Source organism: Myotis myotis, unplaced genomic scaffold, assembly GCF_014108235.1.
Source record: "Myotis myotis isolate mMyoMyo1 unplaced genomic scaffold, mMyoMyo1.p scaffold_m19_p_18, whole genome shotgun sequence".
Taxonomy (NCBI): Eukaryota; Metazoa; Chordata; class Mammalia; order Chiroptera; family Vespertilionidae; genus Myotis; species Myotis myotis.
The window spans coordinates 28,083,897-28,109,831 of NW_023416322.1; the positions used below are offsets into that span (position 1 = coordinate 28,083,897).

At 37.0% G+C, this 25,935-nt stretch overlaps 1 protein-coding gene and 1 non-coding gene across 15 annotated transcripts in view; both read left to right on the forward strand.

The window, feature by feature from the left end:
• Window positions 1–25,935, forward strand: part of ASH1L (ASH1 like histone lysine methyltransferase) — a 133,424-nt gene that overhangs the window by 40,150 nt on the left and 67,339 nt on the right. For 8 of the 14 annotated variants that reach the window (XR_004973333.1, XM_036343762.1, XM_036343761.1 and 5 more), the window contains 3 exons: window positions 7,103–7,204; window positions 10,610–11,351; window positions 23,935–24,114. Coding sequence is in view for 13 of the 14 variants with exons in the window: in XM_036343762.1 (XP_036199655.1) it covers window positions 7,103–7,204; window positions 10,610–11,351; window positions 23,935–24,114 (1,024 nt within the window). In the remaining variant the exon portion in view is untranslated. Of the gene's footprint in view, window positions 1–4,100; window positions 4,179–5,055; window positions 5,252–7,102; window positions 7,205–10,609; window positions 11,352–23,934; window positions 24,115–25,935 lie in introns of those variants that run through there. The other 6 variants (XM_036343768.1, XM_036343769.1, XM_036343770.1 and 3 more) reach the window with 5 other exon arrangements.
• LOC118673879 lies at window positions 19,610–19,716 on the forward strand. Its single transcript, XR_004973531.1, has one exon. It is a non-coding gene; the product is annotated as a U6 spliceosomal RNA (small nuclear RNA).

The window sequence follows — 25,935 nt, forward strand, 5'->3', positions numbered from 1 at the left end:
GAAAGGGAAAGAAAAAGCAAAGCAAAGGTAACTCATCAGAGAAGAAGGGAGAGGTATAGGTGAGCGGGAGTGCCCAAAATAGACTTTAATTTGATATATTTTCATTGATTTCAGAGAGGAAGGGGGACAGAGAGAGAAATGTCAATGATGAGAATCATCAGCTGCCTCCTGCATGCACCCCCACTGGGGATTGAGCCCGCAACCCAGGCATGTGCCCTTGACCAGAATCGAACCTGGGATCCTTCAGTCCACAGGCCAAAGTTCTATCCACTGAGGCAAACCAGCTAGGGCCCCAAAATAGACTTTGAAACAAAGGCTGTAATAAGAGACAAAGAAGGACATTTGCATATGTAATAGCCAAGATATGTAAGTAACCTAAGCATCTATTCATAGATGACTGAATAAAGATGTGGTACATACATATATGCAATGGAATATTAATTAGCCATAAAAAAAGAATGAAATCCTGACCGTTTTGGCTCAGTGGATAGAGCGTCAGCTTGCAGACTGAAGGGTCTCAAGTTCGATTCCGGTCAAGGGCATGTACCTTGGTTGCGGGCACATCCCCAGTAGGGTGTGTGCAGGAGGCAGCTGATTGATGTTTCTCTCTCATCAATGTTTCTAACTCTCTATCCCTCTCACTTCCTCTCTGTAAAAAAAAAAAAAAAATCAATAAAAATATATTTAAAAAACAAAAGAATGAAATCTTACTATCTACAACAACATGGATGGACTTACGGGGTATTATGGTAAGTGAAATAAGTCAGACAGGCAAATACCTTATGATTTCTCTTATATGTGGAATCAAAAAATGAACAATACAGATACAGAGAACAAATTCAGAAACAGAACAAATTGATGGTGGTTATTTGGTAAGTCAGGGGGGCTGGGGTGAAAAGATGAAGGAAGTAAGAAGTACAAATTGGTAGTTACAAAATGACCTCGGCGATATAAAGTGCAGCACAGACAACATAGTCAATAATAACCTTGTGTAGTGTCAGGTGGGTACTACTTATTGGGGGGATCACTTTATAAGTGTTCCAATAAAACAGACATAATTGGTAAGTTATGGTGATGTAAATTTGAGGAAAAGTAAATGAAATCAGATTAGTGACATAGGAATGATAGTCCATATGTAGCCTGGAGCAAGGCATTTAACCTTTCCTTTTTTTTTATAATAGATAGGGGCTCAGACTGATTTGGGTCTAAACAAATTAAATCTCATAAAACCTTAAAAGAATAGCAGGTCTAATCATTATAAATGATATGTGTGTGGTGGTTAGCGTTTTTCTTAAGTTACATAGTCTTTTATACTAGCTGTTATCTACTAACAGTCTAAAATCAGCTTGCTGATAGTATACACTTTAAGTGGGCCCAGGTTTCTGGTTTCAACCAATCCTGATAATTCTATTTCATTAAGTATCTGTATTAGGTAGACATGAAATAGACATGAACTAGACCCAGTGAGAAAGAATTTGTGATCTGTAGTGGCAGATTCCATTCCTGATTTTTAACATTTTCAACTCATGGCTGGCTGCATATGTCAGAACCTATAACCTGATTTCAAAAATGGGGTGAGCACTATCATGTAGTATTTTTGCTTTGACAGATTACAGATTATAGAAAAAAACAGATAGGGAAATTATTATAGGTGTTGATAACTATTTTGTCCTCCAAGAATAAATTAGTGGTAAATTTTTTTTGTTCAGAAAAAGTATAAACACTGTAAAAGCAGAATAGTTGAAGCAAAGTGTACCAATTTCTGTTTTCTTTTTAACTGAAGAATGTAAGCATTGATCAGAATTTTCTGATTTATAACAATTTCTCTAGCATGGTGTATAAGATACATTCATAAGTGAAGTATGAACATGTGGAGATGAAATCAGAAAATTGTAGTGGTTAGTGCAGTTTGGGGAATTTCCAGAAGAATTTCATTTCAGTGAACTGATTTGGGCCTTATGAGTAAAGCCCAATTAGAAGGAGAAAAACAAAACCAAAAACAGAACAGAAAATGCAATAAACTAGGAGAAAACAGACTTTTTAGCTTAAAAATCACCAGCATAGGCTCTGAATCATTTTCTCTTAATTTACATTTAATTGGCGAGTCAGGTAAAATTTTTGCTTTCAGTAAATGTATTTCCCACAATTGGAATCAGCCTTTTTTATTGTGGAACCAGTTCTTATCTCTCTCTCATCAGTCACCTTATTCAAAAGAACCTTCCAGGGCTACTATGAACTATGAAACATAGCAAAGGATTCGGAACTTGAAACAAAAAACTTTGATCAGACATTTTCAAATAGTTTGGTATTTTGCATTCATATTCTTTTACTATGGTATCCATTTTTATTATAACCAGTTTTGATTCAGTCATTGTCTAATAAACATTACTAATAGCCTTGACTTATAAATGATAAAGGAAAAGGAATTTAAAATTTTGCAACTATTTTCGTTTTGGTGAAAAATGATTTAAGTATTAGAAATTTGTTTTAAATGTTATTTTACAATCAGTTTTTCTTTGAACTGATTATTGCATAGTACACTTCCAAATCTAGCATACTTACTCTGTTTTACCCAAAGATATTTCTTTCTAGCATTAGAAACATCAAAGAACCTGTTGCTCATTCAAAGCATTGGATAGTTACTTGGATCTTTAGTGTTGAACTCCCAACAGTGCATGACCAAAATTTATGCTATATTAAGTTATGAAAGTTTTAATGGGTTTAAACTAAAGAAGTAGACGTTTTATCCAACTGTTGCTGGTTTCATTCACTTGCTGTTGTTGGTTTTTTTGCTAATTTACATTTGCAAATTCTTCGTTTAGTTGTCTAGGATACTTCAATGAATTAGTTTGAATCTTTGTATTCCAGTGTTTTCTTTGTGATGCCTTCCCCCCATCCCCACAGATACTACTATTAGTGGAAATTTTCTCTATTTATGTAGATATCTTTGCCCATTTGACTCTATCTTTACACCCAGGCATCTATAAATATAGTATTCCTTTTTTATTGTAGATTTCAGTGCCTCCTGTGTAAACATCAATTAAGATGTCTTGTGGCAGATAAACTTCAGAACATCATCTTGGTTTCCACTCATTGTTGTGTATAATGCGAAGATTTCCAGATGCTTATCCCTTTAAAATCTACTTATGTTCTTTTTTGTTTTTTTTTTCAACTTTCTGGCATTCTTATCCATGATTTCATCTTATGGTTTTGCTATAAAAGTACCATCTTTCCCCTTTTTGTCTAATTTGACATAGAACCTATCTTAATCTTTAAAAGCTCATCCAATAGTGGCCAAATAAAATCCAAAAATCCTACTATCAATACCTTCCAGGGCTCATTCACATTTCCAAATTTTTTTAAATTCTTAATTCCCTTTTTATTATCCCAATTGATAATATTCTCTTTGTTCAGTTTCCCTCCTTACTAGTAGTCTGCTTTTTTTTTTTTTTACATAAGGTCTCTATTTTTCTAACTGAAAAAATGATTTTATTGTAGTCAGCTTACATTTATATTGAATTTCAATTTTATTTAGTGCTTAACCTATATTTTCTCCTTCCTTCATTTATGGGTGTATATTTCTAAACCTATTTCTGAAGCTGTTGTCTAAGTGATGAGACAGTAGTGTTTCTACCTAATAGTTTTGTGAATTGAGGAATTCCCATTTATATTCTTTGTTTTCTTATAAAGTACTTAATTATTTGGCTTTACACTATATTGAAATGAGAAATGATGGGAACTCTCTGGTATCTAAAATTAAAATTATATGAGTTCTTTGTATTATCTGAGGAAGTATATGATTTTCTTGAACTGGAAACTTCTTAAACTTCTTATCCTGTGAGTAGTGGAGAGTCTTCACATATCCCTCCAGGCAGAGCTAAAATGACCACGTATGAGACATGAACAAACATTTGTCACATGATGGAGATAGCAACAAAGCAGTAACTCCCCTGAAAAATAAACTGATTTAGAAGAACCGAAGAGCCAAATAGGAAAAACAGAAAACTACTTTCTCCCCTGGTACAAGAGCTGAATAGAAAGCCAGACACCGTCAGGTTGTGACTCATTATTCCTCACATCTGGTTTTACTGATGTAATCTAGGGCATAATCCCAACCCTGGAGAAGCTATGGTGAAGAATCAGTGAATTAGAAGATTCACTTCGTATTAGCCTTGGAGGTACCTATATTACTAGTAATTCTTAATTGGAGGTACTCATTTTACTAGTACCTCTTTATATTTAAAAGAAGTGCTTCATATTTTAAATTAGTTCCAGTTTCTAATTGGACATAATGTGAGAGTGCTTTAGTAACCCAACGTTCAAGTATATTTATTTGCCTGCATTTTAGTTTAATTTGTAGCAGAGCCAAAAATCAAGCTCACCATGCCTTACTCCATAGTCCATGTACTTAACACTATACTACACTCAGCTCTGCATTGCATTCTGTTTTAGGTTTTGAAAAAGATATATTGGTCTCTTTTGAAATAGACATGCTTGTTCTCTTTGGGTATTACCTTGCTGTTCCCCAGCCACCCAACTGCATAGTGGCACTTATAAAACAGTATACTTTTGGTAGTTTTGGAGATAATGTTTGCAGATTTCATATGATTAGGCCAGTTTTAACATGCTTTTGAACATCTTTTTTAGGTTGCTACCTCTTGCACATAAGTTTATATCATCGTTTTCCAATCTTAAACTTGGTTACATCATTAGTTAATATTGTTTTCAGGTATCCTCATTCTCTTACTGCTAAACAATGTTTTTAAATGAAATAAGGGTCTAGATCTGATGATTACCAAGCCCTAGAGATTGGTGTCTCAGGGATACAGCTTATTCCCTTCAAATATGGAATATTGTCAAGAAAAGTTCTGCTCTGTTGAACAGGGAATTCAGACAGACTTTTACAAATGAAAATTGAGAACCTTCCTGAATGAGATTTTATTCTAATCTCCTATTAAATCCTAAGAATAGGCTGCTGGCCTCCATTACTTTCAGGAAATGAAAAATGGCTCAGAAGCTAAGTAAGCTAAGCCATCTCTTTCTCAATTGTTTCAGTTTCTCAGGAATTGCTGTACAATGCTGCCAATAACGATCTCCGGGGATCTGACCCCCATTCCACCTCCCACTGCCTCCTCTGCAGCTCCAGATGCCATCAAAAGAAGGAGCTTTGAAGAAAGTGCCTGTACCCTCTTTTACCCTGAGGTGGGTGAGGCCAGGCAGGGTGATTCTCAGGATATCCTGATGAGCAAAGGTATAGTTGAAGCCTTCATCAAGAATTTCTTGAAGATGACCAAGGAATTTGGGAAACATTACCAAATAGCCTAAAAACTGAAGATGGAGCTCAAGAATGGATGGCACAAATGCCACCTGAAATGTATTATATGCTGGCATACTTGACCCTAAATAAGCTCCTTGAGGACAGACTGTTAACGCTGTTTTTATATCTATTCCACAACCTCTACAATGTCTGGCATAGTAACAAGCATGTAAACTATATTCAATAATATTAGTGACTGAGAGGAAAGACTTGATAGAAAGTGCTCTCCAACCCATCTTTCCTTAGCACTTAATCTAAGAGAATAGTGATAAAGAGAGTTCAATGATGTCTCAAACTTCTTGGCCACTGTTGTCTTCTGTCTGGCTGTCTCTCTGAGTAGGAAATATCTGTCCAGTATATGAATTTTCCAGTATGAATACTTAAAGTTATGTCTTCACTAATGCCTGGGCTTTTACTTCTTACGTATTTTATTGTATTTAGCTATTTGATGGAAATCTTATCTGAACCACAGTCTAGGGTTTTTTTTTAATCCTTTTGTATCTATTTTTAAGATTCAATAGTAAAAAGTCTTGCTTCTTGATTAGATCTTACCTTAGTCATCACTGTGTTTCAGAAGTAGGCTATCCTATCACAAAATCAATTTTCCAGAAATCTAACTTGTTAATCTTGAATGGCAATGCATAGTCTTATATCTTACCTGAGCAATGCTAGAAGAGTCTGCTAAAAGAGTATTTACAGTAAAGAGATTGAAGCTATTATGTAATATAAACTTTTTCTCTTGGAAAAACGGAGATATTAGAAACAGCTGCATTCAGTTCTTCAGCTTGTCCTTCTTCTTCATTAAGGAGTTTGTCCTTCTTCATTAAGGAGTTAACTCTTATTTAGAGGCAGATCTTAAAAATCTCATCTTCAGTTATTTGATTTCTTGTACCTTTTGTGCCTTCAGTTATATGTAAGGCTTTTTATTTGTAACTTTTTCAAGTTAAAAGTGAACATTGCAGAACGCTACTAGTTTTTTGACAAACATGAAATTGACATTCCTTATGTATTCTCAACAGCTAGCTTTTTAGGTTATAAGGAATCCCATCAGGAACAAGTATATTTTATTCAGGAAAATAATCTTTCATTAATGACTTACGTATTTCTTGAATAAGAGAAGTGTTAAACTATGCTGCATTGACCTGGTGTTTCGGTAAAACTATGAGACGTTTTGAAGGGAAATTGAGTTTCTTTATCTTCATGAGCTTTTATGTGCAGCTTTAAAGGGGGTTTATTCTATTTCATGGAGAAATTAGTCACTTCTAGAATATGCTGAAGTGGGAAAACAGAACATGAAAATTACCTCTAGATGAATATGTGTATTTTAGGTCTGACTCTTTAATTTTTATCTCTGATTCTAGTAAATGAAACAATCAGGTTGCATTGTAAGTTTTGTTTGTCAGTTTATATGGTGAATTGGAATTAATAATCAGGAACAGATTTGATTAGGATATTGTTAGTGGTTTTTATCAATAAACATCTCAGTTATATGTTTCAAAGTAGTAATACATAAAAACTGAATTATTCAGTTCATTCTTCCACTAAAACTAGTTTTCCCTCTATTAATCTAACAGAAGAAATTGTGTATATGAAACCTGTGAAATTCTTTTGGCAGCATCTAGTGTGGTTTGTCCTCTGCTTATTGTCCTGTCACTGTCAGCTCAAAAATCATATTACAGGGAATGACAGTGGCAACAACTAAAATGTTACAGTGCTAACAAAGTATGGTTTAACATTTTTATACTTGAATTTTCCTATGGTTTCTATCTTTTCCTGTCTCTCCAGGTTCCCAAACAACCTCAGATAAGTCTTCCCAGCGACCATCAGAGAGTATGAACTGTAGCCCTACCCGGAAGAGGTCTTCATCTGAAAGTACTTCTTCAACAGGCAAGTACTGTTTCTTTAACCAGACTTTAAAGATAATTTCTCATCTGTTACTTGTGAATCGACTTAAAATATAATATTGTATATTTATAAAAATTATAATTTATATTGACTTATAATATAATATTGTATTAAAACAAAGTTGCTCTGGAGTCAGTAACAGTGTACATTGAAACAATATAATAGTCTTCCCCTTTTACTCCTTTGTGTCCAGCTAGACATACAGTAGTCCTCCCTTATCCATGGAGGAACTGTTCCAAGAACCCCATTGGATGCCTAATATCACAGATAATACTGAATCATATGTTTTCTGTTAATGTCTTCCACCCACAAATTTAATTCCTTTTCCATTTTAACTGAGTAATTATCACCCCCATGGCCATAACTTTCAGTTTGAGATGTGACAGCAAAACTGGCATGAATTTCTTTTTCCTTCTTTACAATTTCTTAGATGGAAAATTAATTGTTACTGCCAGCATCACTACTCTTGTGATTTAGGGCTGTTATTAATTTAAAAAATAAGGCTAATTGGACACAAGCACTAACTATATTGATACAGTAGTGTCCTATGTTTTCAGATTGATGTTTATTTTACACACACACACACGAGGCCCGATGCACGAAATTCATGCAAGGGGCTCGGCCCTCGCAGCCCTGGCTGCCTTGGCTCGGCCCGCCCTAGCAGCCCCGGCTGCCTTGGCTCGGCCCGCCCTAGCAGCCCCGGCTGCCTTGGCCCTCACAGCCCTGGTTGCCTTGGCCTTCACAGCCCTGGCCTCGTCTGGAAGGTCATCCAGAAGATCGTTCTGCTGTTCGGCCTAATTAGCATATTAGCTCTTTATTATGTAGGATTTTATTGATTTCAGGGAGGAAGGGAAAAAGAGAGAGAGAAATATCAATGATGAGAGAGAATCATTGATCAGCTGCCTCCTGCATGCCCCACACAGGGGATTGAGTCCACAACCTGGGCATGTGCCCTCTCCAGGAATTGAACCGTGACCTCCTGGTTTATAGGTCGACACTCAACCACTGAGCCATACCAGCTGGGCATCTCATCATTGATGTTTCCATCTCCCTCTTCCTTCCCTTCCTCTATCTGAAATCAAGAAAAACATACGTATATTTTAAAATATGACATTCACAAATCTCTGAGATATACAAAAAAATTTATAAGGTTGTAAGAAGAATATTAATATTTATTTCTAACCTCAAAATTAGTAATGTTTATGTATTTATAATTAGTAATATTTATGTATTTTTTATATTTTTTTATTGATTTCAAAGAGGAAGGGAGAGGGAGAGAGATAGAAACACCAATGATTAGAGAAAATTCTTTTAGGAGTTTTATGGTGTCAGGTCTTACACTTATGTCTTCAATCTCTTTTAAGTTTATTATGAAACAGGTGTATGAAACTAGCCTGGTTTCTTTATACATTTTTTACATGTATCTGTCTAGTTTTGCCAACACCATTTATTGAAGAGACTATCTTTACCCATTGTATAGTTTTGCCTCTTCTGTCATAGATTAATTCACTATATAGGTGTGGGTTTATAGTCTGGTCTCTCTATTCTTTTCCATTGGCCTATTTGTCTGTAGTTATGCCAGTCCATGCTGTTTTAAGTATAGAAAGAACTTTTTTCTTAAGATTGCTTTGGCTAGTCTGGTCTTTTGTGGTTCCATATAGATTTTTCAAGTATTTATTATAGTTCTGTGAAAAATGTCTTTCATATTTTAGTAGGGATTGTACTGAATCTGTAGAATCTTTGGGTAATATGGAAATTTTAATGATGTTAATTCTTCCCTATCCATGCATTTGTAATTGTATTTTCCATGTATTTGTATCTTCTTCAGTTTCTTCAATGTACAGACTTTTACGTCCTTTGTTAAATTTATATACAAGTATTTTTTTATGCAATTGTAAATGGGATTATTTCTTTTCTTTTCTTGCTCTTTCTTCCTTTCTTTCTTTCTTTATTTCTTTCTTTCTTTCATTAATTTCAGAGAGAGGAAGGGAGAGGGAGATAGTAACATCAATGATGAGAGAGAATCATTGATTGGCTGTCTTCTGCACTCCCCCTACTGGGGATTGAGCTGCAACCCAGGTATGTGCCCTGACTGGGAATTGAACCCAGGACCTCCTGGATCGTGGGTCAATGCTCAGCCACTGAGCCATACCAGTTGCGCAGGGATTTTGTTTGTTTGTTTGTTTGTTTGTTTGTTTGTTTTGAGAGAGTAGAAGAGAGAGAGGGAGCAGTGAGAGGGAGAGAGAAAAACATACATTTCTTGTTCCACTTATTTATGTAGTCGTTGGTTGATTCTTGTATGTGCCCTGCCCTGGAATCTGAATCACAACTTGGTGTATTAGGATGATACTCACCAGCTGACCTACCCGGCCAGACCTGTACAGATTTTTTAAATTATAATTTTAAAGCTTTACTTAAGAAGAGAGTTTTACTTCTATTCCTTTGCATTTAAGACATTGTCAGAAAAGGCATCGAACTAGCAATATTATCTACTAGAGGCCCGGTTCACGAAATTCGTGCACGGTGTGTGTGTGTGTGTGTGTGTGTGTGTGTGTGTGTGTGTGTGTCCCTCAGCCCAGCCTGCACCCTCTCCAATCTGGGACATTTCTCTCACAATCCAGGACTGCTCGCTCCCAACCGCTCGCCTTCCTGCCTGCCTGATTGCCCCTAACCGCTTCTGCCTGCCAGCCTGGTCACCCCCTAACCACTCCCTGCCAGCCTGATTGGCACCTAACTGCTCCCCTGCTGGCCTGATGGACGCCTAACTGCTCTCCCCTGCTGGCCCAGTCACCCCCAACTTCCCTCCCTTGCCAGCCTGGTTGCCCCTAACTGCCCTCGCCTGCAGGCATGGTCCCTCCCAACTGCCCTCCCATGCTGGCCTGATCACCCACAACTGGCCTCCCCTGCTGGCCATCTTGTGGCGGCCATCTTTGACCACATGGGGGTGGCCATCTTATGTGATTGGAGTGACGGTCAATTTGCATATTACCTCTTTATTATATAGGATATTTAAAGTTTAGGTCTTTATCTAAGATCCAAGATTGCTTTAACTGACAAGTCCTTTAATTAGACCTTCATTTTTGAAATTAACTCTTATTTCTTTCTGCTCTTCATCTCAGAGAATGAGAATTCTTGTTTTTTTTTTAATCCACATATTATTAAGGAAATATGAGTCAATTTTGAATTTATTATGGTTACTGAAATGTTCCCTATTCATGAAAGTATACTGTCAACTTGCTTATGAAAGACAAATGCATATGGTATTATGATGTTTAATCTTGCTGTGAAAAATAGAGCAGTATTTCTTATCTTTTGTCCTATGTAAAAAGTTATTTAAATAGCTAGCTGTGTTCAGTTTTTATCTGTGTGATTTGTCATCTTATTTAGTGAACGGAGTTCCCTCTCGAAGTCCAAGATTGGTTTCTTCTGGGGATGACTCTGTGGATAGTCTGTTGCAGCGGATGGTACAACATGAGGACCAAGAGCCCCTGGAGAAAAATATTGATGCTGAGGTTGCATCTGCCTCTGTGCCACCTTCCTGTAGTCCAGGCCATAGCCACAGCAAGGAGCGAACAATGGGAAAACCAGATGGCCTTCTAGTGCCTGCAGTCCCCAGTGACTCCTGCAGTAATAACATCTCACTCCTTTCTGAAAAGTTGCCAAGCAGCTGTTCCCCTCATCATATTAAGAGAAGTATAGTGGAAGCTATGCAGCGCCAAGCTCGGAAAATGTGCAATTATGATAAAATCTTGGCCACAAAGAAAAACCTGGACCATGTCAATAAAATTTTAAAAGCCAAAAAACTTCAGAGACAAGCCAGGACAGGAAATAACTTTGTGAAACGCAGACCAGGTCGACCTCGGAAATGTCCCCTCCAGGCTGTGGTATCAATGCAAGCATTCCAGGCTACTCAGTTTGTTAGCCCAGAATTGAATGAAGATGAGGAAGGAACAGCACTACACCTTGGTCCTGATACGGTTACAGATGTCATTGAAGCTGTTGTTCAGAGTATAAACCTGAATTCAGAACATAAGAAGGGATTGAAGAGGAAAAGTTGGTTTTTGGAAGAACAGGCCAAGAAAAAGCAGAGGCCATTCCTAGAACAAGAAGAACAAGAGAACACTAAATGGTAATTCCTTGCTTATTAACATTTTTATTTGAGTAGAGAAAACTAGCTTTTATACAAATGTAACATACCTATGCAGATGCATAATTCAGTTAATCTTAAAACCTTTTATTGTATACTAGAGGCCCAGTGCACAAAATTCTTGCACTGGTAGGGTCCCTAGAGGCTCCCGGCCAGGGCCTTTCCTCCCTTCCCCCAGCCAGCCCTGCCCCCTGGTTGCACTCCCGGATAACTCCTGGTCGAGGGGACAGTTTGCATACTATGCTTTTATTATATAGGAAGACCTGTTCTTCTCTGTTCTATTTTAAAGTGTTCTTATTCATGGCTGTCCAAACTTATAAATGATTAAAAAGCAAAGGGGATGTAATAATCTAATTCAAGCCCCTCACTTTACAGATGAGGAAATCAAGGCCTAGAGAGATTATATATTTTATCCAGTATAGCTATGTAAGTGGAATCATTTTTACTATCATACTATTTTACCTTTATTGTGTTCTAAATTTTCCATCCTATCATCAAATACATTTTCCTGCATATTAGATTTATTTTCTTCATAGTTTCCTTTTTATATTTTTACTTTTTTCTTAAAGGTGTAGAGTAGAAAGTAAAAAATTACCAAAAAAACAAATCATTTAGTCCTTTTGTTACATATCCAACCATTTATTTCCCTGAAGGTTTTATTTTTAAAAAAAAATACATTTTTAGTGATTTCAGAGAGGAAGGGAGAGGGAGAGAGAGCTAGAAACATCAATGATGAGAGAGAATCATTGATCAGCTATCTCCTGCACACCCCACATCGGGGATTGAGCCTGCAACCTAGATTTGGAGCCTGCAACCCAGGCATGTACCCTCACTGGGAATTGAACCGTGAACTCTAGGTTCATAGATCGACACTCAAACATTGAGCCACATCGGCAGGGTGGTTTATTCAATATTTTAAAATTAATTAGTACAATATTCACCATTTGCAAATGGCTTTAGCTTTTCCAAATATGTCATGCTTAAGCCCTAGCTGATTTGGCTCAGTGGATATTGTGTAGGCCTGTGGACTGAAGGGTCCTGAGTTGGATTCCAGTCAAGGGCACATGCCCAGGTTGTGGACTCAGTCCCCAGTAGGGGGCGTGCAGGAGCCAGCCAATTACTGCTTCTCTCTCATCATTGATGTTTTTATCTCTCTCTCTGCCTTCCTCTCTGAAATTAATAATATATATATATATATATATATTTAAAAGAATAATAAAATGAAATAAATACATCATGCTCAGTCTCACATTATAACCCTGTTCACAATTAGAGAAATACAAATTGAAAATCTTAGACACAAAATAAAGAAAAGAAAAAAATTAAATAAATAAATAAAATGCTAGACACCCTTTAAGTCTTTAACATTTATTGTCAAATTACTCTCTTCAAAGCCACATCTGTTTATACTTTTACTAACATTACATAGTAATTGTTGTATACTGTTTACCCTTATCTACCCTGAAAATTACCAATTTTTTAAAATCTATCAATCTGATATAGATGAAATACACTTCCTACTTGTTATTTATTTATGTTTCTTACCTATTTTTTCTATTTTTAAGTGCTCATACTGTTAGAATATTAACTCTTCATGCTTGTTCTTTGACATTCAGTTTTTTTTATTTTTTTTCTTTCCATCCATCAACCAACAGTTACAGTTTCTTGCCTTTTCTCTGTCGTCTGTCTTGGTGAATCCTGTTTGTCACGCGTTTCTCATATCTCTATGCATACATCTATAAAATAATACTCTTGTTTTTTCTAGAGAATGTGTGGGATTTAAATGTTTTTCATGAGTAATACATGCTTGTAAACAAATCAGTGAAACTAGAAATTTACTCATTCAAGAGTTAAAATCCCTTTTTCACATGATCTCATTCCTCCCAAGCCTGTTCTTCACATGGGTAAAAGTGTTAAACAGTATATTGTGTATCCTTTAATACCTTTTCTTATACATTTGTAAGTATGTGCATGTGCAAAGCTGTTCAAGCCCCTCACTTCACAGATGAGGAAATCAAAGCTCAGAGCGATTGTTTTATGTAATTGGTAGCATAGTATACTAAATTTTTTAACAACATTTTTTCTTTATGTATCTTGGAGATCTTGTCACTAGTCCATATGAATTACCCTATTCCATGCTAAGAAAAATATCATAATTTATTTAATTATTTTCCTGCAATAGATTAGATTATATATTACTTTTTTACGTGTAGTACCTTAAATCACTTGAAACTTACTTTCATATAAGGTATGAATTAATGTTATATTTGTGGCCAGTCTTTTTTTGTTTTGTTTTTAATTCTTTATTGTTTAAAGTATTACATATAGTATTACATATGTCTCCTTTTTCCCCCCATTGACCTCTCCCCAGCTCTCCCCCCTCACTCCACCCCCGCACACATGCCCTCACTCCTCTAGTGTCTGTGTCCATTGGTTATGCTTATATGCATGCATACAAGTCCTTTGGTTGATCTCTTAGCCCCCTCTCCCCTGCCTTCCCTCTGAAATTTGATGGTCTGTTTGATACTTCTCTGTCTTTGAATCTATTTTTGTTCATCAGTTTATGTTGTTTATTATATTCCACAAATGAATGAGATCATGTGATATTTATCTTTCTCTGACTGGCTTAATTTGCTTAGCATAATGTTCTCTATGTCCATCCATGCTCTTGCGAATGGTAAGTGTTCTTTCTTTTTTACAGCAGCATAGTATTCCATTGTGTAGATGTACCACAGTTTTTTTAATCCACTCACCTGCTGATGGCCACTTAGGTTGTTTCCAAATCTTAGCTATTGTAAATTATGCTGCTATGAACATAGGGGTGCATATATCCTTTCTGACTGGTGTTTCTAATTTCTTGGGATATATTCCTGGAAGTGAGATTACTGGGTCAAATGGGAGTTCCATTTTTAATTTTTGAGGAAACTCCATACTGTTCTCCACAGTGGCTGCACCAGTCTGCATTCACACCAGCAGTGCATGAGGGTTCCTTTTTCTCCACATCCTTGCCAGCACTTGTCATTTGTCGATTTGTTGATAATAGCCATTCTAATGGCCAGTCTTTATCAAGGTTGCAGATTTGTAAGTGTGGCTATATTTATGTTGTAGGTAATTATATTTACATTCCTGGTAGATTTTTTTTTTTTTTAAATATCTTTATTGATTTAGAGAGGAAGGGAGAAGGAGAGATAGAAACATCAATGATGGGAGAGAATCATTGATTGGCTGCCTCCTGCATGTCTCCCACTGGGGATCGAGCCCACAAGCCAGGCATGTGCCCTTGACTGGAATCGAACCCAGGACCCTTCAGTCCTCAGACTGACACTCTATCCACTGAGCCAAACCAGCTAGGCCCCCAGTGGGTTTTAATAAAGTGTTTATTGTTTTATTTGTTTTTTGGAAAGGCAAAAGGAAGATTTAATTTTAAAAGACTTAATGTTTTCAAATTTTTAATTTATTTTTATTGATTTCAGAGAGGAAGAGAGAGGGCGAGATAGAAACATCAATGATGAGGGAGAATCAGTGATCAGCTGCTTCTGCACATCCCCACTGGGGATCGAGCCCTATACCCAGGCATGTGCCCTGACTGGGAATCGAACTGTGTCCTCTTGGTTCATGGGTCGATGCTCAACCAGTAAGCCATACCGGCTAGGCAAGAGTTCTACCACACTTAAAAGGAAAATATTCAAGTCTGATTAGTGCACTTTAGACAATATTAGGAAAGTAAAAAGGATATACAGAAAGTATGTAAATGTAAAGTAATCAGTTTTCTGGTTCTTTTATTCATTGATTGATTTTAGGGAGAGAGAGAGAGAAACTTTTGACTTGTTCCACTTATTTTTGTACCCACTGGTCTTATATGTGCACTGACCAGAAATCAAACCCGCAACCTTGGTATATCAGGTCAATGCTCTAACCACCTGAGCTACTCAGCCAGGGCACGTCATCAGTTCTAAAACATTTTTATAGAGACACATGTAGATATAAAATGGATGACTATATAGAACTTTGCCACCACTCCATGTTCCTTTGCAATCATAAACTGCTTCCTTACCAGTAGCTATAATCAGTCTCCTGACTTTTAAGGTAACCACATCTTTACCTTTTTTTATACCATTTAGGTATATAACTATAGATAGTATAATTTAGTTTATCCTTCCTGAATGTCATTGAAATGGAATTTACAAGGCATATGCTTTTGTGTCTCACCTTTTTTTGCTCTACATATACATGTTAAACCATCTTTGTTGCTGCATGTTGCTGTAGTTACCTTTGTTTTGTTACTATGTAGTAATCCATTGTTTGTATATAATACTAGAGGACTGATGCATGAAATATTTACAAGGGCCTCAGCCCTCGCAGTCACGCAGCCTCAGCGTCGTCTGGAAGGTCGTTCAGCTGTCCAGTCTAATTAGCATATTACACTTATATTATTATAGGCTAGGGACCCAGTGCATGAATTCGTGCACCTTGAAAGGACCTGTGGGCTGTGAGGCTGCAGTAGGCACAGGGGCGGTCTCGGCCCATCCTCTGTGCCTCTGCCCAGCCCCTCCCACCGCAGCCCCAAGTCCCCTGTCCGCTGGCAGCTCCACTCCCACTGCTCGCACCTGCTGATGGCATGGAACGATTGGGGTGCGAGTGGCGGCTGCTGCCCCAATCGCTACTCAGGAACTGGGGGAGATGGAGAAGCCCTCAGGGGCGATCGGGGCTGGCGCCAGGCACCAGCAGCAGGTTCGAGTGGTGGCTCTGGTGCTGGCTGCGGGTGCAAGCGGGACTAGCGCTGGCAGCAGGGGCGAGTGCCAGGTAGGATCGTGGTGCGCGGGAGCAAAGAATTTTCAGTAACCGCCAGAGGCTCGCCCGGATGACAGTGACCAGTGCCCCATGGTCTGGTGCCCCCGCTCACCTGCTCCACCATCCCGCCACAGCCAAGGTCCATCATGTTTTGCATATTCTCCCCCCCCCCCCCCATGGTGGTCAGTGCACGTCATAGTGACAGGATGTTTGGTTGTTCCAGTTGTTCCACCATTCTGACTTTTTGCATATTAGCCTTTTATTATATAGGAAGATAGTTTTCCATTTTACTGTTGGGTTTTTTCCAGATTGAGGCTATTATCTAAAACTGCAGCTCTTAATATTACTCGAATGTCCACTTTTGGATTTGGGCACTAATTTCTCCGAGGTATATACTTAGGGATGGCATTAACTGAATAAAGTGATGGATTTGTCCCAGGACTTAATTTCAAGATATGGTATATTAAGATAGTATGGAACTGAGTGGGTAAGAGAAACAAATCCATTCATGTATGCAAGCTTGCTATATGACAGAGTTGACACATGGGGAAAAAAAACAATATTCAATACATTGTGTCCCAGAAGCTGGTATTGTGTAAGAATGGAAATAAAATTAGATTTTTGTCTTAAATGAAATTAGAAAAATTCCCAATTGATTAAATACATAAATATAAAAGCAAAACTTTAAACTTTTAAAGGCTAGTATGGAAGAAGAAAAACTTCATGACCTTGTTCTCAGAAAGGATTTCATAAACAGGATATCAAAAGCAATAACAGTAACCATACAGGTAAAAATTGATAAACTGGATTATATTATAACTAAGAATTTCTGTTCATCAAATAGCATGACAAAAATATAAAGACCTGCTACAAACTGGGAGAGGAAATTTATAACACATGTAATGTATACCTCTTTTGTATCCAGAATATATAACCAAAAAAATAGTTACAAATCAACACTATATAATCTAGCAATTCCCTTTTAGATAATAAAAAAAACTCTTGCACAACAGGCACCAGAAAACACTTTTTGAAAATGTAGTAGCAAGATTGGTTATAATGTATAATAAAATAGAAATATCGCAGATTAACAGAAAAGGAAATAGTATATTCTTTTTTACACAGTTGGAATGTGATATGATAGTAAAAATTCATGAATTACAGATGCAATAATTGCAGATGAGTCTTGGAAACATAATATTAAATGAAAGAAACAAATCCCTAAAAATGACACAGTAGTTAATACTATTTTTATTTTTAAAAACAAAATAAAGGTATTGTATTGTTGTAGATAAATATATCATAAACCATCTATTAAAATGCCATACCTCTCCTCTTTCTCTTCTTTCCTGAAAAATGTCTTAAAGCCATTAGGTAGATGGCCTTATTGGGGTATGGCAAGGTGACCCTGAGCTGAGTTTTGGAGCCTTAATGGGGTGAGGGAGTTGGGTGGGTTAGGGCCTGGCGGGGAAAGAGTATCAATCCAGGCCCTAATGTCAGAGCCTGAGTAGGATGAAAAGGGTGCTGTTGTTTGTTTGTTTTTTAAACGGATGCTCTTATCAATGAGTGCCTACTTTGGAGTGTCAGGGACCAGCAAGGTTAGGAAGGTGTTTATCCCAGACCTCAGTATAGAATTTTAAAATTGTATGAGTGGGCATTTGTTTTTCTTATAAGCCCCCAAGGTGATTCTGATGTATATGTTCTATAGGTGGCACTTGGAAAAAACATAGCCATTAATGAATTTATATATGTAGGAGATAAGCAGAAAGCATTTTTTTTTTAATTGCAGGAGAAAGAAACATAAATAAGGCACAGAAGTAGAAATGAATTGGGTCAGAACAGAAAAAAAAATTATTAAGTAAATAAATAGTAAATAGATACTGTGATCAAGTAAGTTATGTAAGACTTGTTCAATATGCAGAAATCAATTCATGCAATCCAGTACATCAGTAGGCTAACAAATAAAAATCTTATGATCCTATCAATAAATGAAAAAAATGAATTTCACAAAGACATGATAAAAACTCTGAGTAATCCAGGAATAGAAAGAAACTACCTCAACTTAATAAAGACCATCTATAAAACCTCATGGCTAACAAACGCAATGGTAAAAGACTGAAAGCTTCTCCCTAACATCAGGGATGAAGAAAGGTTGCCCACTTTTGCCACTTCAGTTCAACACAGTATGAAATTCCTAACCAGAGCAATTAGATAAGAAAAAGAAGTAAAAGGCATCTAAATTTTGAAGGAAAAAGTAAAATTTGGTCTATTCCCAGAGGCCATGTCTTTTTTTATTTTTGTAATCTTCACCCAAGGATATGGTTTTTATTTTCTTTTTTATTTTATTTCATTTCATTATTTATTTAATTTTATTTTCTAGTGGCCCAGTGCAGGGATTCATGCACATTGAAAAGAAATTAATTAGAAGAAATATTTTAATATCACTATTCACCCTTTCTATATAATAGAAGTGTCAAAAATGAAAGAAAATTAGTAAAATGTATATGAAAATTATATATAAATTGATTAGTAAATAAACAACAAAGATATATAAAAACAATATGATATAAAAGCAACAAAAACATGATATAAAAACAATGACTGATAAATTGATTAAACTTATTCTAATATCTCCCTGTAACCACATTAAGAATAAAAACACTTTGAGAGTGCTTGATTAATTTCCCTTGTGATGAAGTATTTGCAACTTTAACTTTAATGTCACAAGCCCTTCAAACTCAAGAGAAAGCAACATGTAACTAACCATGTCTGAAAAACGGGTTCAAGTATGAATATTCTTACTCTGTCTAGAGTTTGTCCTTGTGATTTATTAACAGTCATCGCAAATGCTGGCATCACGGGAAACTGTCTTTGAATTAATTTAAATGGGAGGCCAGTGTCAGACGGGGGACAAATCAATTCTTGGAATCAGAACTTCTCCTTCCACAGATCCTGTTAATACTTCAGCTTCAAGAAACACACAGGTGCGATTGGCACCAGCGAGAGCTTTATATGTATCGCAAATGCGCGAGTCAACGTTTATTTTTAAATATTGCCAGTGCGCGTCATATGTGCCGATGGGATGGACTTATGGTTGGTCACTTAGCCTTTTATATATATAGATTTATTTGTTTGTTTTTAGGAAAGAGGAAGAGAGAGAAACATCAATTGGTTGCCCACTGTATATGCCCTGACTGGAAATTCTAACCTAGCACCTTGCAACATTCCAACCAACTTAGTCACCCAGCAGGGCCCAGATGCCACGTCTTATATTTGGAAAACCCTGAGGATTACACACACACACACACACACACACACACACATAAACATACACACAACACCTGTTAAAGCTTACTAAACTAAGTAAAGTTCAGAATGCAAAATCACCATACAAAAATCAATTGCATTTCTATACACTACTTTCCAAAGAGGAAATTAAAACAGTTCAAGTGCTTGCTTCAGCAGCATATATACTAAAATTGGAACAATACAAAGAAGATTTGCATGGACCCTATGCAAAGATGACATGCAAATTTGTGAAGTGTTCCATATTTTTTATTTTAAAGGAAAAAAAAAAAAAACACAGTTCCATTTACAGTAACATAAAAAAGAGTATAATAGTTAAGAATAAACTTACCCAGGAAGGCAAAAGACTTTATTTATTTTTTTAATTAAATCTTTATTGTTCAGATTATTACAGTTGTTCCTCTTTTTTCCCCCCATAGCTCCCTTCCACCCGGTTCCCACCCCACCCTCTGCCCTTACCCCCCTCCTCCACTATCCTCATCCATAGCTGTACAATTTTTGTTCACTCTCTTCCCCCACCCCCAGGTAGGGGAAGACTTTAAAATATCTTTAAAATAAGTTTTTAAAATATCTTTCACCAGGTAGGGGAAGTTTCTGACATTATTTCTTCAAATAGGTTTTCAATATCTTGCTCTTTCTCTTCTTCTGGCATCCCCATAATTTGGATGTTGGTATGCTTAAAGTTGTCCCAGAGGCTCCTTACACTCTCTTCATAGTTTTGGATTCTTTTTTCTTTTTGCTTTTCCGGTTGGGTGTTTTTTGCTTCTTCGTATATCAGATCTTTGACTTGATTCTTGCAATCCTTTAGTCTGCTGTTGGAACTTCGTATAATATTCTTTATTTCAGTCAGTGTATGCTTAATTTCTAGTTGGTCCTTTTTCATAACCTCGAGGGTCTCATTAGATTTTTTTTTTTTTTATTGCTTAAAGTATTACAAAGGGTATTACATATGTGTCCTTTTTTTCCCCCCGCCCTTGACAATCCCCTGGCCTCCCCTATCCCCCAGTGTCTTATGTCCATTGGTTATGCTTATATGCATTCATACAACTCATTAGATTTCTTGAGGGTCTCACTAAATTTATCGGCGGTTTCACTAGACTTATTGAGGGTCTTATTACATTTTTCGGCGGTTTCTAGAAAATTCTTGAAAAACCTTATAAGTGTGGTTTTGAACTCTACATCCAGTAGTTTGCTTTCCTCCATTTCTGTCATTTGTAACTTGTTTCTTTGTCTCTGCATTTTTTTATGCTTCCCTGTGTTGATAGAGTGGCTTTCTGTGCTAGGTGTCCTATAGGGCCCAGTGACTCAGCCTCCCCAATTACCTGAGGTGGACACTCTTGGTGCACCACCTTGTGGGCTTTGTGCACAGTCTTGTTGTAGTTAAGTCTTGATTGTTGTAGGTATCACTGGGAGGAATTGACCTCCAGGCCAATTGGCTGTGAGAATCAGCTGTGTCTGCAGTGGGAGAACTTCTGTGCTGGAGACACCCTTCTGGGGCAAGACTTGCTTCAGTGGGGCTTTGGTGCTCACTGAGTCTGCCCCCTGAGTGTGTCCCTTATGGATCTGAGGAATTGTAATCTGGATGGTCCCACTCTGACCACTGGGTACACTGGCTCTTAGATCTCTATGGAGGTGCTAATTTAGCCTCTGCCTGAGACTACCCAGCAGGAGCTATGGAGAGATCTGCAGATTCCTCTTCTTTGTTTGGGGTTTGGAGGTACCCAGATGAGGCCCAGCTGTGAAGCAGTGCAAGCTGCTGTGGGTCCTTGGGCCTTCTTTTGGAAGTTCTGGGTATCTCTGACCTAGCTGCAGTTTGTTAGGTAATTTTCAGATTGCAAATGGCCAGGCTTTTCATATGCAAAAGCCTCTGCGCACAGCTTGGGTGGGGCAGGGTCTCAGGGGAACAACAGGGCGGAGCAAGCAGCTATGGCTGCTCCTCAGTCCTACCCTAAGAGGCCCCATGTCTCAGTGTCCCGGTAATTGCTGCAAGCACCTCTTAGAGAAAGCCGCCCTCGAGTACCGACCGATGTCAGACAGTCCAGTTTCTCCCCATATGAGTCTGGGTCCCCAGAGACTCGCGCTGAACTGGAGTTCAGAGATGTTGGGAGCTTTTGTCTCCCTCCCGATTGAAGAAGACAGCTGTGTCCTCAGTTGCCAGCCCTTTCCATGTGCGCCACCGTACCTCTGCACTTTACTTCCGCACCTCCTCTGAGTCTCAGTGTGCTTTTCTCTTACCTTCTAGTTGTAGAATTTCCACTCGGTCAGCCTTCCTGTGGTTCGGGATGATGTCTGTTTTGTCTTTTAGTTGTATTTTTGAAGGGGTTGTGTGAGACAGCAATTTCTGGTGTTTACCTATGCCATCTTGGTTTCTCTCTAGTTAGGTAATTTCAAGGCAAAAGACTTTAACTGAAAATTTACAAAACATTGTTGAACAAAATTAAAGAAATAAGTAAATGGAAAGATAGCCTGTGTTCATGGGTTAGAAAATTTAATGTTTGTAAAATATCAGTACCACCCAGGGCCATCTGCTGATTCAGTGCAATTCCTATCAAAATTTCAATGATGTATTTTGCAGGAATAGAAAAATCCATTCTAAAATTTATAAGGAATTTCAAGGGATCCCAAGTAGCCAATACAATCTTGAAAAAGAAGAAATTTGGAGGACTTCCACTTCAAGAGTTTTTTTCTTTTTTTCCCATTTTTGCACAGGCTGTGACCTTTACTATGATGTTGAATATAAGTGGTGAAACTATGCATTTGCATTGTCCTTGATATTAGGTAAATTGTATTGTCTTTCACCATTAAATACAAAGCGAAAAAGAAATCTAGGAAATTCCCTGCCATGTCATTGCTTTAGGTCCCAAAGTCTATATGCAATCTGTTTGCTTATGTTTATTTGATATGAAATTTCCAGGATTTTTAATTGTTCTTAGTGGAAGGATTGATAGAAGTGTCTATTCCATCTTTGCCTGGAACTGGAATCACCTTAATTTTTAAAGTTTTTTTTTCTATTTCTTTAGAATTCTTAATGAATTCAGAGGCATTTCCCACTCCCCTCCTTTTCAGCACTATAGATATTATTTCATTGCCTTCTGACTTGCATTGTTTCATACATGAAAGCTGCACTCATTCTTATTTTTGTACTCCTGTATATATCATGTATTTTTTTCTCTGGCCCCTTTTTATTCAATAATTTTCAGCAAGTTTATTATGTTATGCTTTACTTATTTAAGTTTATATTTCTTTTTTTAAAATATATTTTTATTGCTTTCAGAGAAGGAGAGAGATAGAAACATCAATGATGAGAGAGTATCATCGATCGGCTGCCTCCCGCACGCCCCCTACTGGGGATCGAGCCCACAACCCGAGCATGTGCCCTTGACTGGAATTGAACCCAGGACCCTCCAGTTCCCAGTCCAATGCTCTATCCACTAAGCCAAACCAGCTAGGGCGAGTTTATATTTCTTATGGTTTGTTTAGTGTCTTGGAACTTTGGCTTTATAATTTTTATCAAATTTGAAAAAATTTTGACCAGTACTCAAAATTTTTTTTCATTATGAAATTTTTTACTTTGTGAATATCACATTATTATGTCTTGTTTTTGTTCTTTTCATATTATTTAATTTATTTTGATAGGCAATTAAGTGACTTGTAGATCAGCTTGGATTCTTTTGAAGGTTGTTTTTAAACTCTATTAGGACCTGGCTTTAGTCCAGAGATAGTTAAGCCCTACAAAAATGGGTAATATTACCCTCTGGGATCTCTGTTGAATGTCCCTGGTATTGGGCAATGTCTTTCTACTCTGCCTAGTGAAATCTGAGTATTTACCATGATGTATGAGCTCTGGGAATTATTCAGGTTATAGTATTCTGGTAGTTCTTTGACTAGCCTTAGAGAATTTCACCCTGCACATGCACAACTTAGTATTCAGCAGTATACTAAAGGAGATCCATACACAGATTTCTAGAGTTATTTTTCTCTGTAACTTTCTTCACTTCAGTATTCTCCCCCATGATTTCCAGCCACCTCAGCCTCTCAATACTCTGATTGCTCTCTTTTCAACTGGTTCTACTTCCTCTACCAAAGTTCTCATAAAGGGAAAGTGGTTATAGGACTTCTCTGTGTGTGTGTGTGTGTGTGTGTGTGTCTCTGTCTCTCTCTCTCTCTCGTTTTTTATTTTGTTTATTGTTGTATGTGGGTGTTTCCAGTTTTTCTCAGGGATCACAGTGCTGCACTAACTGTTGTCTGATGGTTGTTTCATAAACATTATCCAGGTTTATAGTACTTTACTGTATTTCTATTAGTTTCTGTCAGGAGAACAAGTGTGGTATCTGTTATTCTAGCATGGCCAGATGAGAAAGACTCCATATCTCCTTTTTTAAATTGCTGTTATGTTTTTTAAAATAGAAAATCATTTGTAGGAAAGTATTTTTTCACCATAAAACTATCTTTAAACTTCTTTTTATAGCTTTACTGAAGCAGCAGTTGAGATTCCCAGTCCTCCTGAAACCCCAGCCAAACCTCTTGAACCTGAAAGCACCTTGCAACCCGTGCTTTCTCTCATCCCAAGAGAAAAGAAGGTCCCACGCCCCCCAAAGAAGAAGTATCAGAAAGCAGGGCTGTATTCTGATGTTTACAAAACTACAGAGTAAGTAATAGTATCTATCAGCTGACATCCTTTAAAGATCTTTTATTCTTCCATGTTTGAAAAAACACTGACAGTCATAAAGCACAATACAAATGTAAAAGACACAAATGTGAATCTCATCACAAACACTTAAATGTTCACTGTAATACCACCACACTATGTTGTTTGGGGCTAATATATCTTCTCTGATCTTTACCTGCTCTCTGTCTTTCCAGATGACATTTCTATAGTTTGGATTCTAATGGTGTTTGGGGTTTTTTGGTAATTAAAAATAATGGCATTGTGCATGTACCTAAAATAATCTTGATGATTATTCTACATTCATTCCTCATTGGTTGAATGTTTTCTATGTTCCAAGCACTTTGTAAAATATACCTTATTTTAAAAACTTCATATTTCCTTGGGAAAATATAGAATGATAAACAGTCTAATTGAGAAGTTTTAAAGCCCCCAAAGGGATATCAACTAACTGTATCATTGAATAAGAAGTGTTTTATAGCCCTGGCCAGGTAGCTCAATTGGTTATAGAGTGTCGTCCCGATATGCAGTTTGTGGGTCTGATCTCCATTCAGGGCACATACACGAATCAACCAATGAATACATAAATAAGTGGGACAACAAATCTCTCTCTCTCTCTCTCTCTCCCCCCCCCCCCCCCCTTTTTCCCCTTTCCTCTTGCTCTAAAGTCAATAAAATTTTTAAAAAATACAATATAGTTGAGTTGGGTTATGGAGATTCAATAGTAGTTTCCAAGGTAGAGAAGGGCATTTCACTTAGAATAGAATGTGCAAAGACAACATTAGGTTGTAACGATTTTTCATGTATTACAACAACTCAGAAGTTACGTTTCTAAAATTCAGCGGGTGTTGTGGAAAATAAGCATTGCTTCCCAGAATCCAAGCTGATCTACAAGTAACTTAACTGACTACCAAAATGAATTGAATAATGAGAAACCACAAAACCATGGATTTTACTGACTACTATAAGGTATTTATTTATCCCATTAAGCTACAAGAAATTTTAAAATGATATATTTAGGAAAGGAAGTGAAAATGCAAGTTTGTATTTTAAGATGATAATTCTGGCAACAGAGTAGAAAGTGAATTGAATGAGAGTTAATAACGGCAGAAACTCACTATCCATCGGAAGGTCATGAGGGTCTGAATTTAGATAAGAAAGTCTGAAATTGAAAGATGAGAGTTTAGATTTTAGAGATACATTTAACTTGTGGTTTGAGTGATCAAAGTGTAAATCACAGCACTTTATTTTGCATTGAAAAGATTTTTCATTTACTTACCACTGAGGTGGATAGCACATAAACTCTATGAACTCTATTTCTTCTTCTTGCTCATGAAAATGTTTTATTAAGTTTAGTTTCAGCTTCCAATAATAGGAAATCTTCAAATAACCAAGACTTAAATGATAGACATTTATTTTCCTCTAATTTAAAAGAAGTTGTGAAGTACACAAGTCAAGGTTAATATGGTATCTTCATGGTGTCTTTAGGAAACTACACTCCTTTTTTTCTGTTCTTCCATATCTGCACCAGGCTTTCATTCCTATGGTTACTTCTTGTCCTCTTATTTCAACATAGGTGCTAGAGTCCAGTCATAAGGTCTTCATAAGAGAGAGCAGAACAAGAAAAGGGAATAAAAATCATGTACCTTTTTTGTAAGGAAACTCTCCTTCACATATGCTGAATATCCCCCCTCTCAAAATTCGTATACTGAATCCCTAATCCCCATTGTGTTGGTATTTGACAGTTAAGACCTTTGGAAAGTACTTAGGTCATTCAGGTGTCATTCTCCTGAATAGGATTAT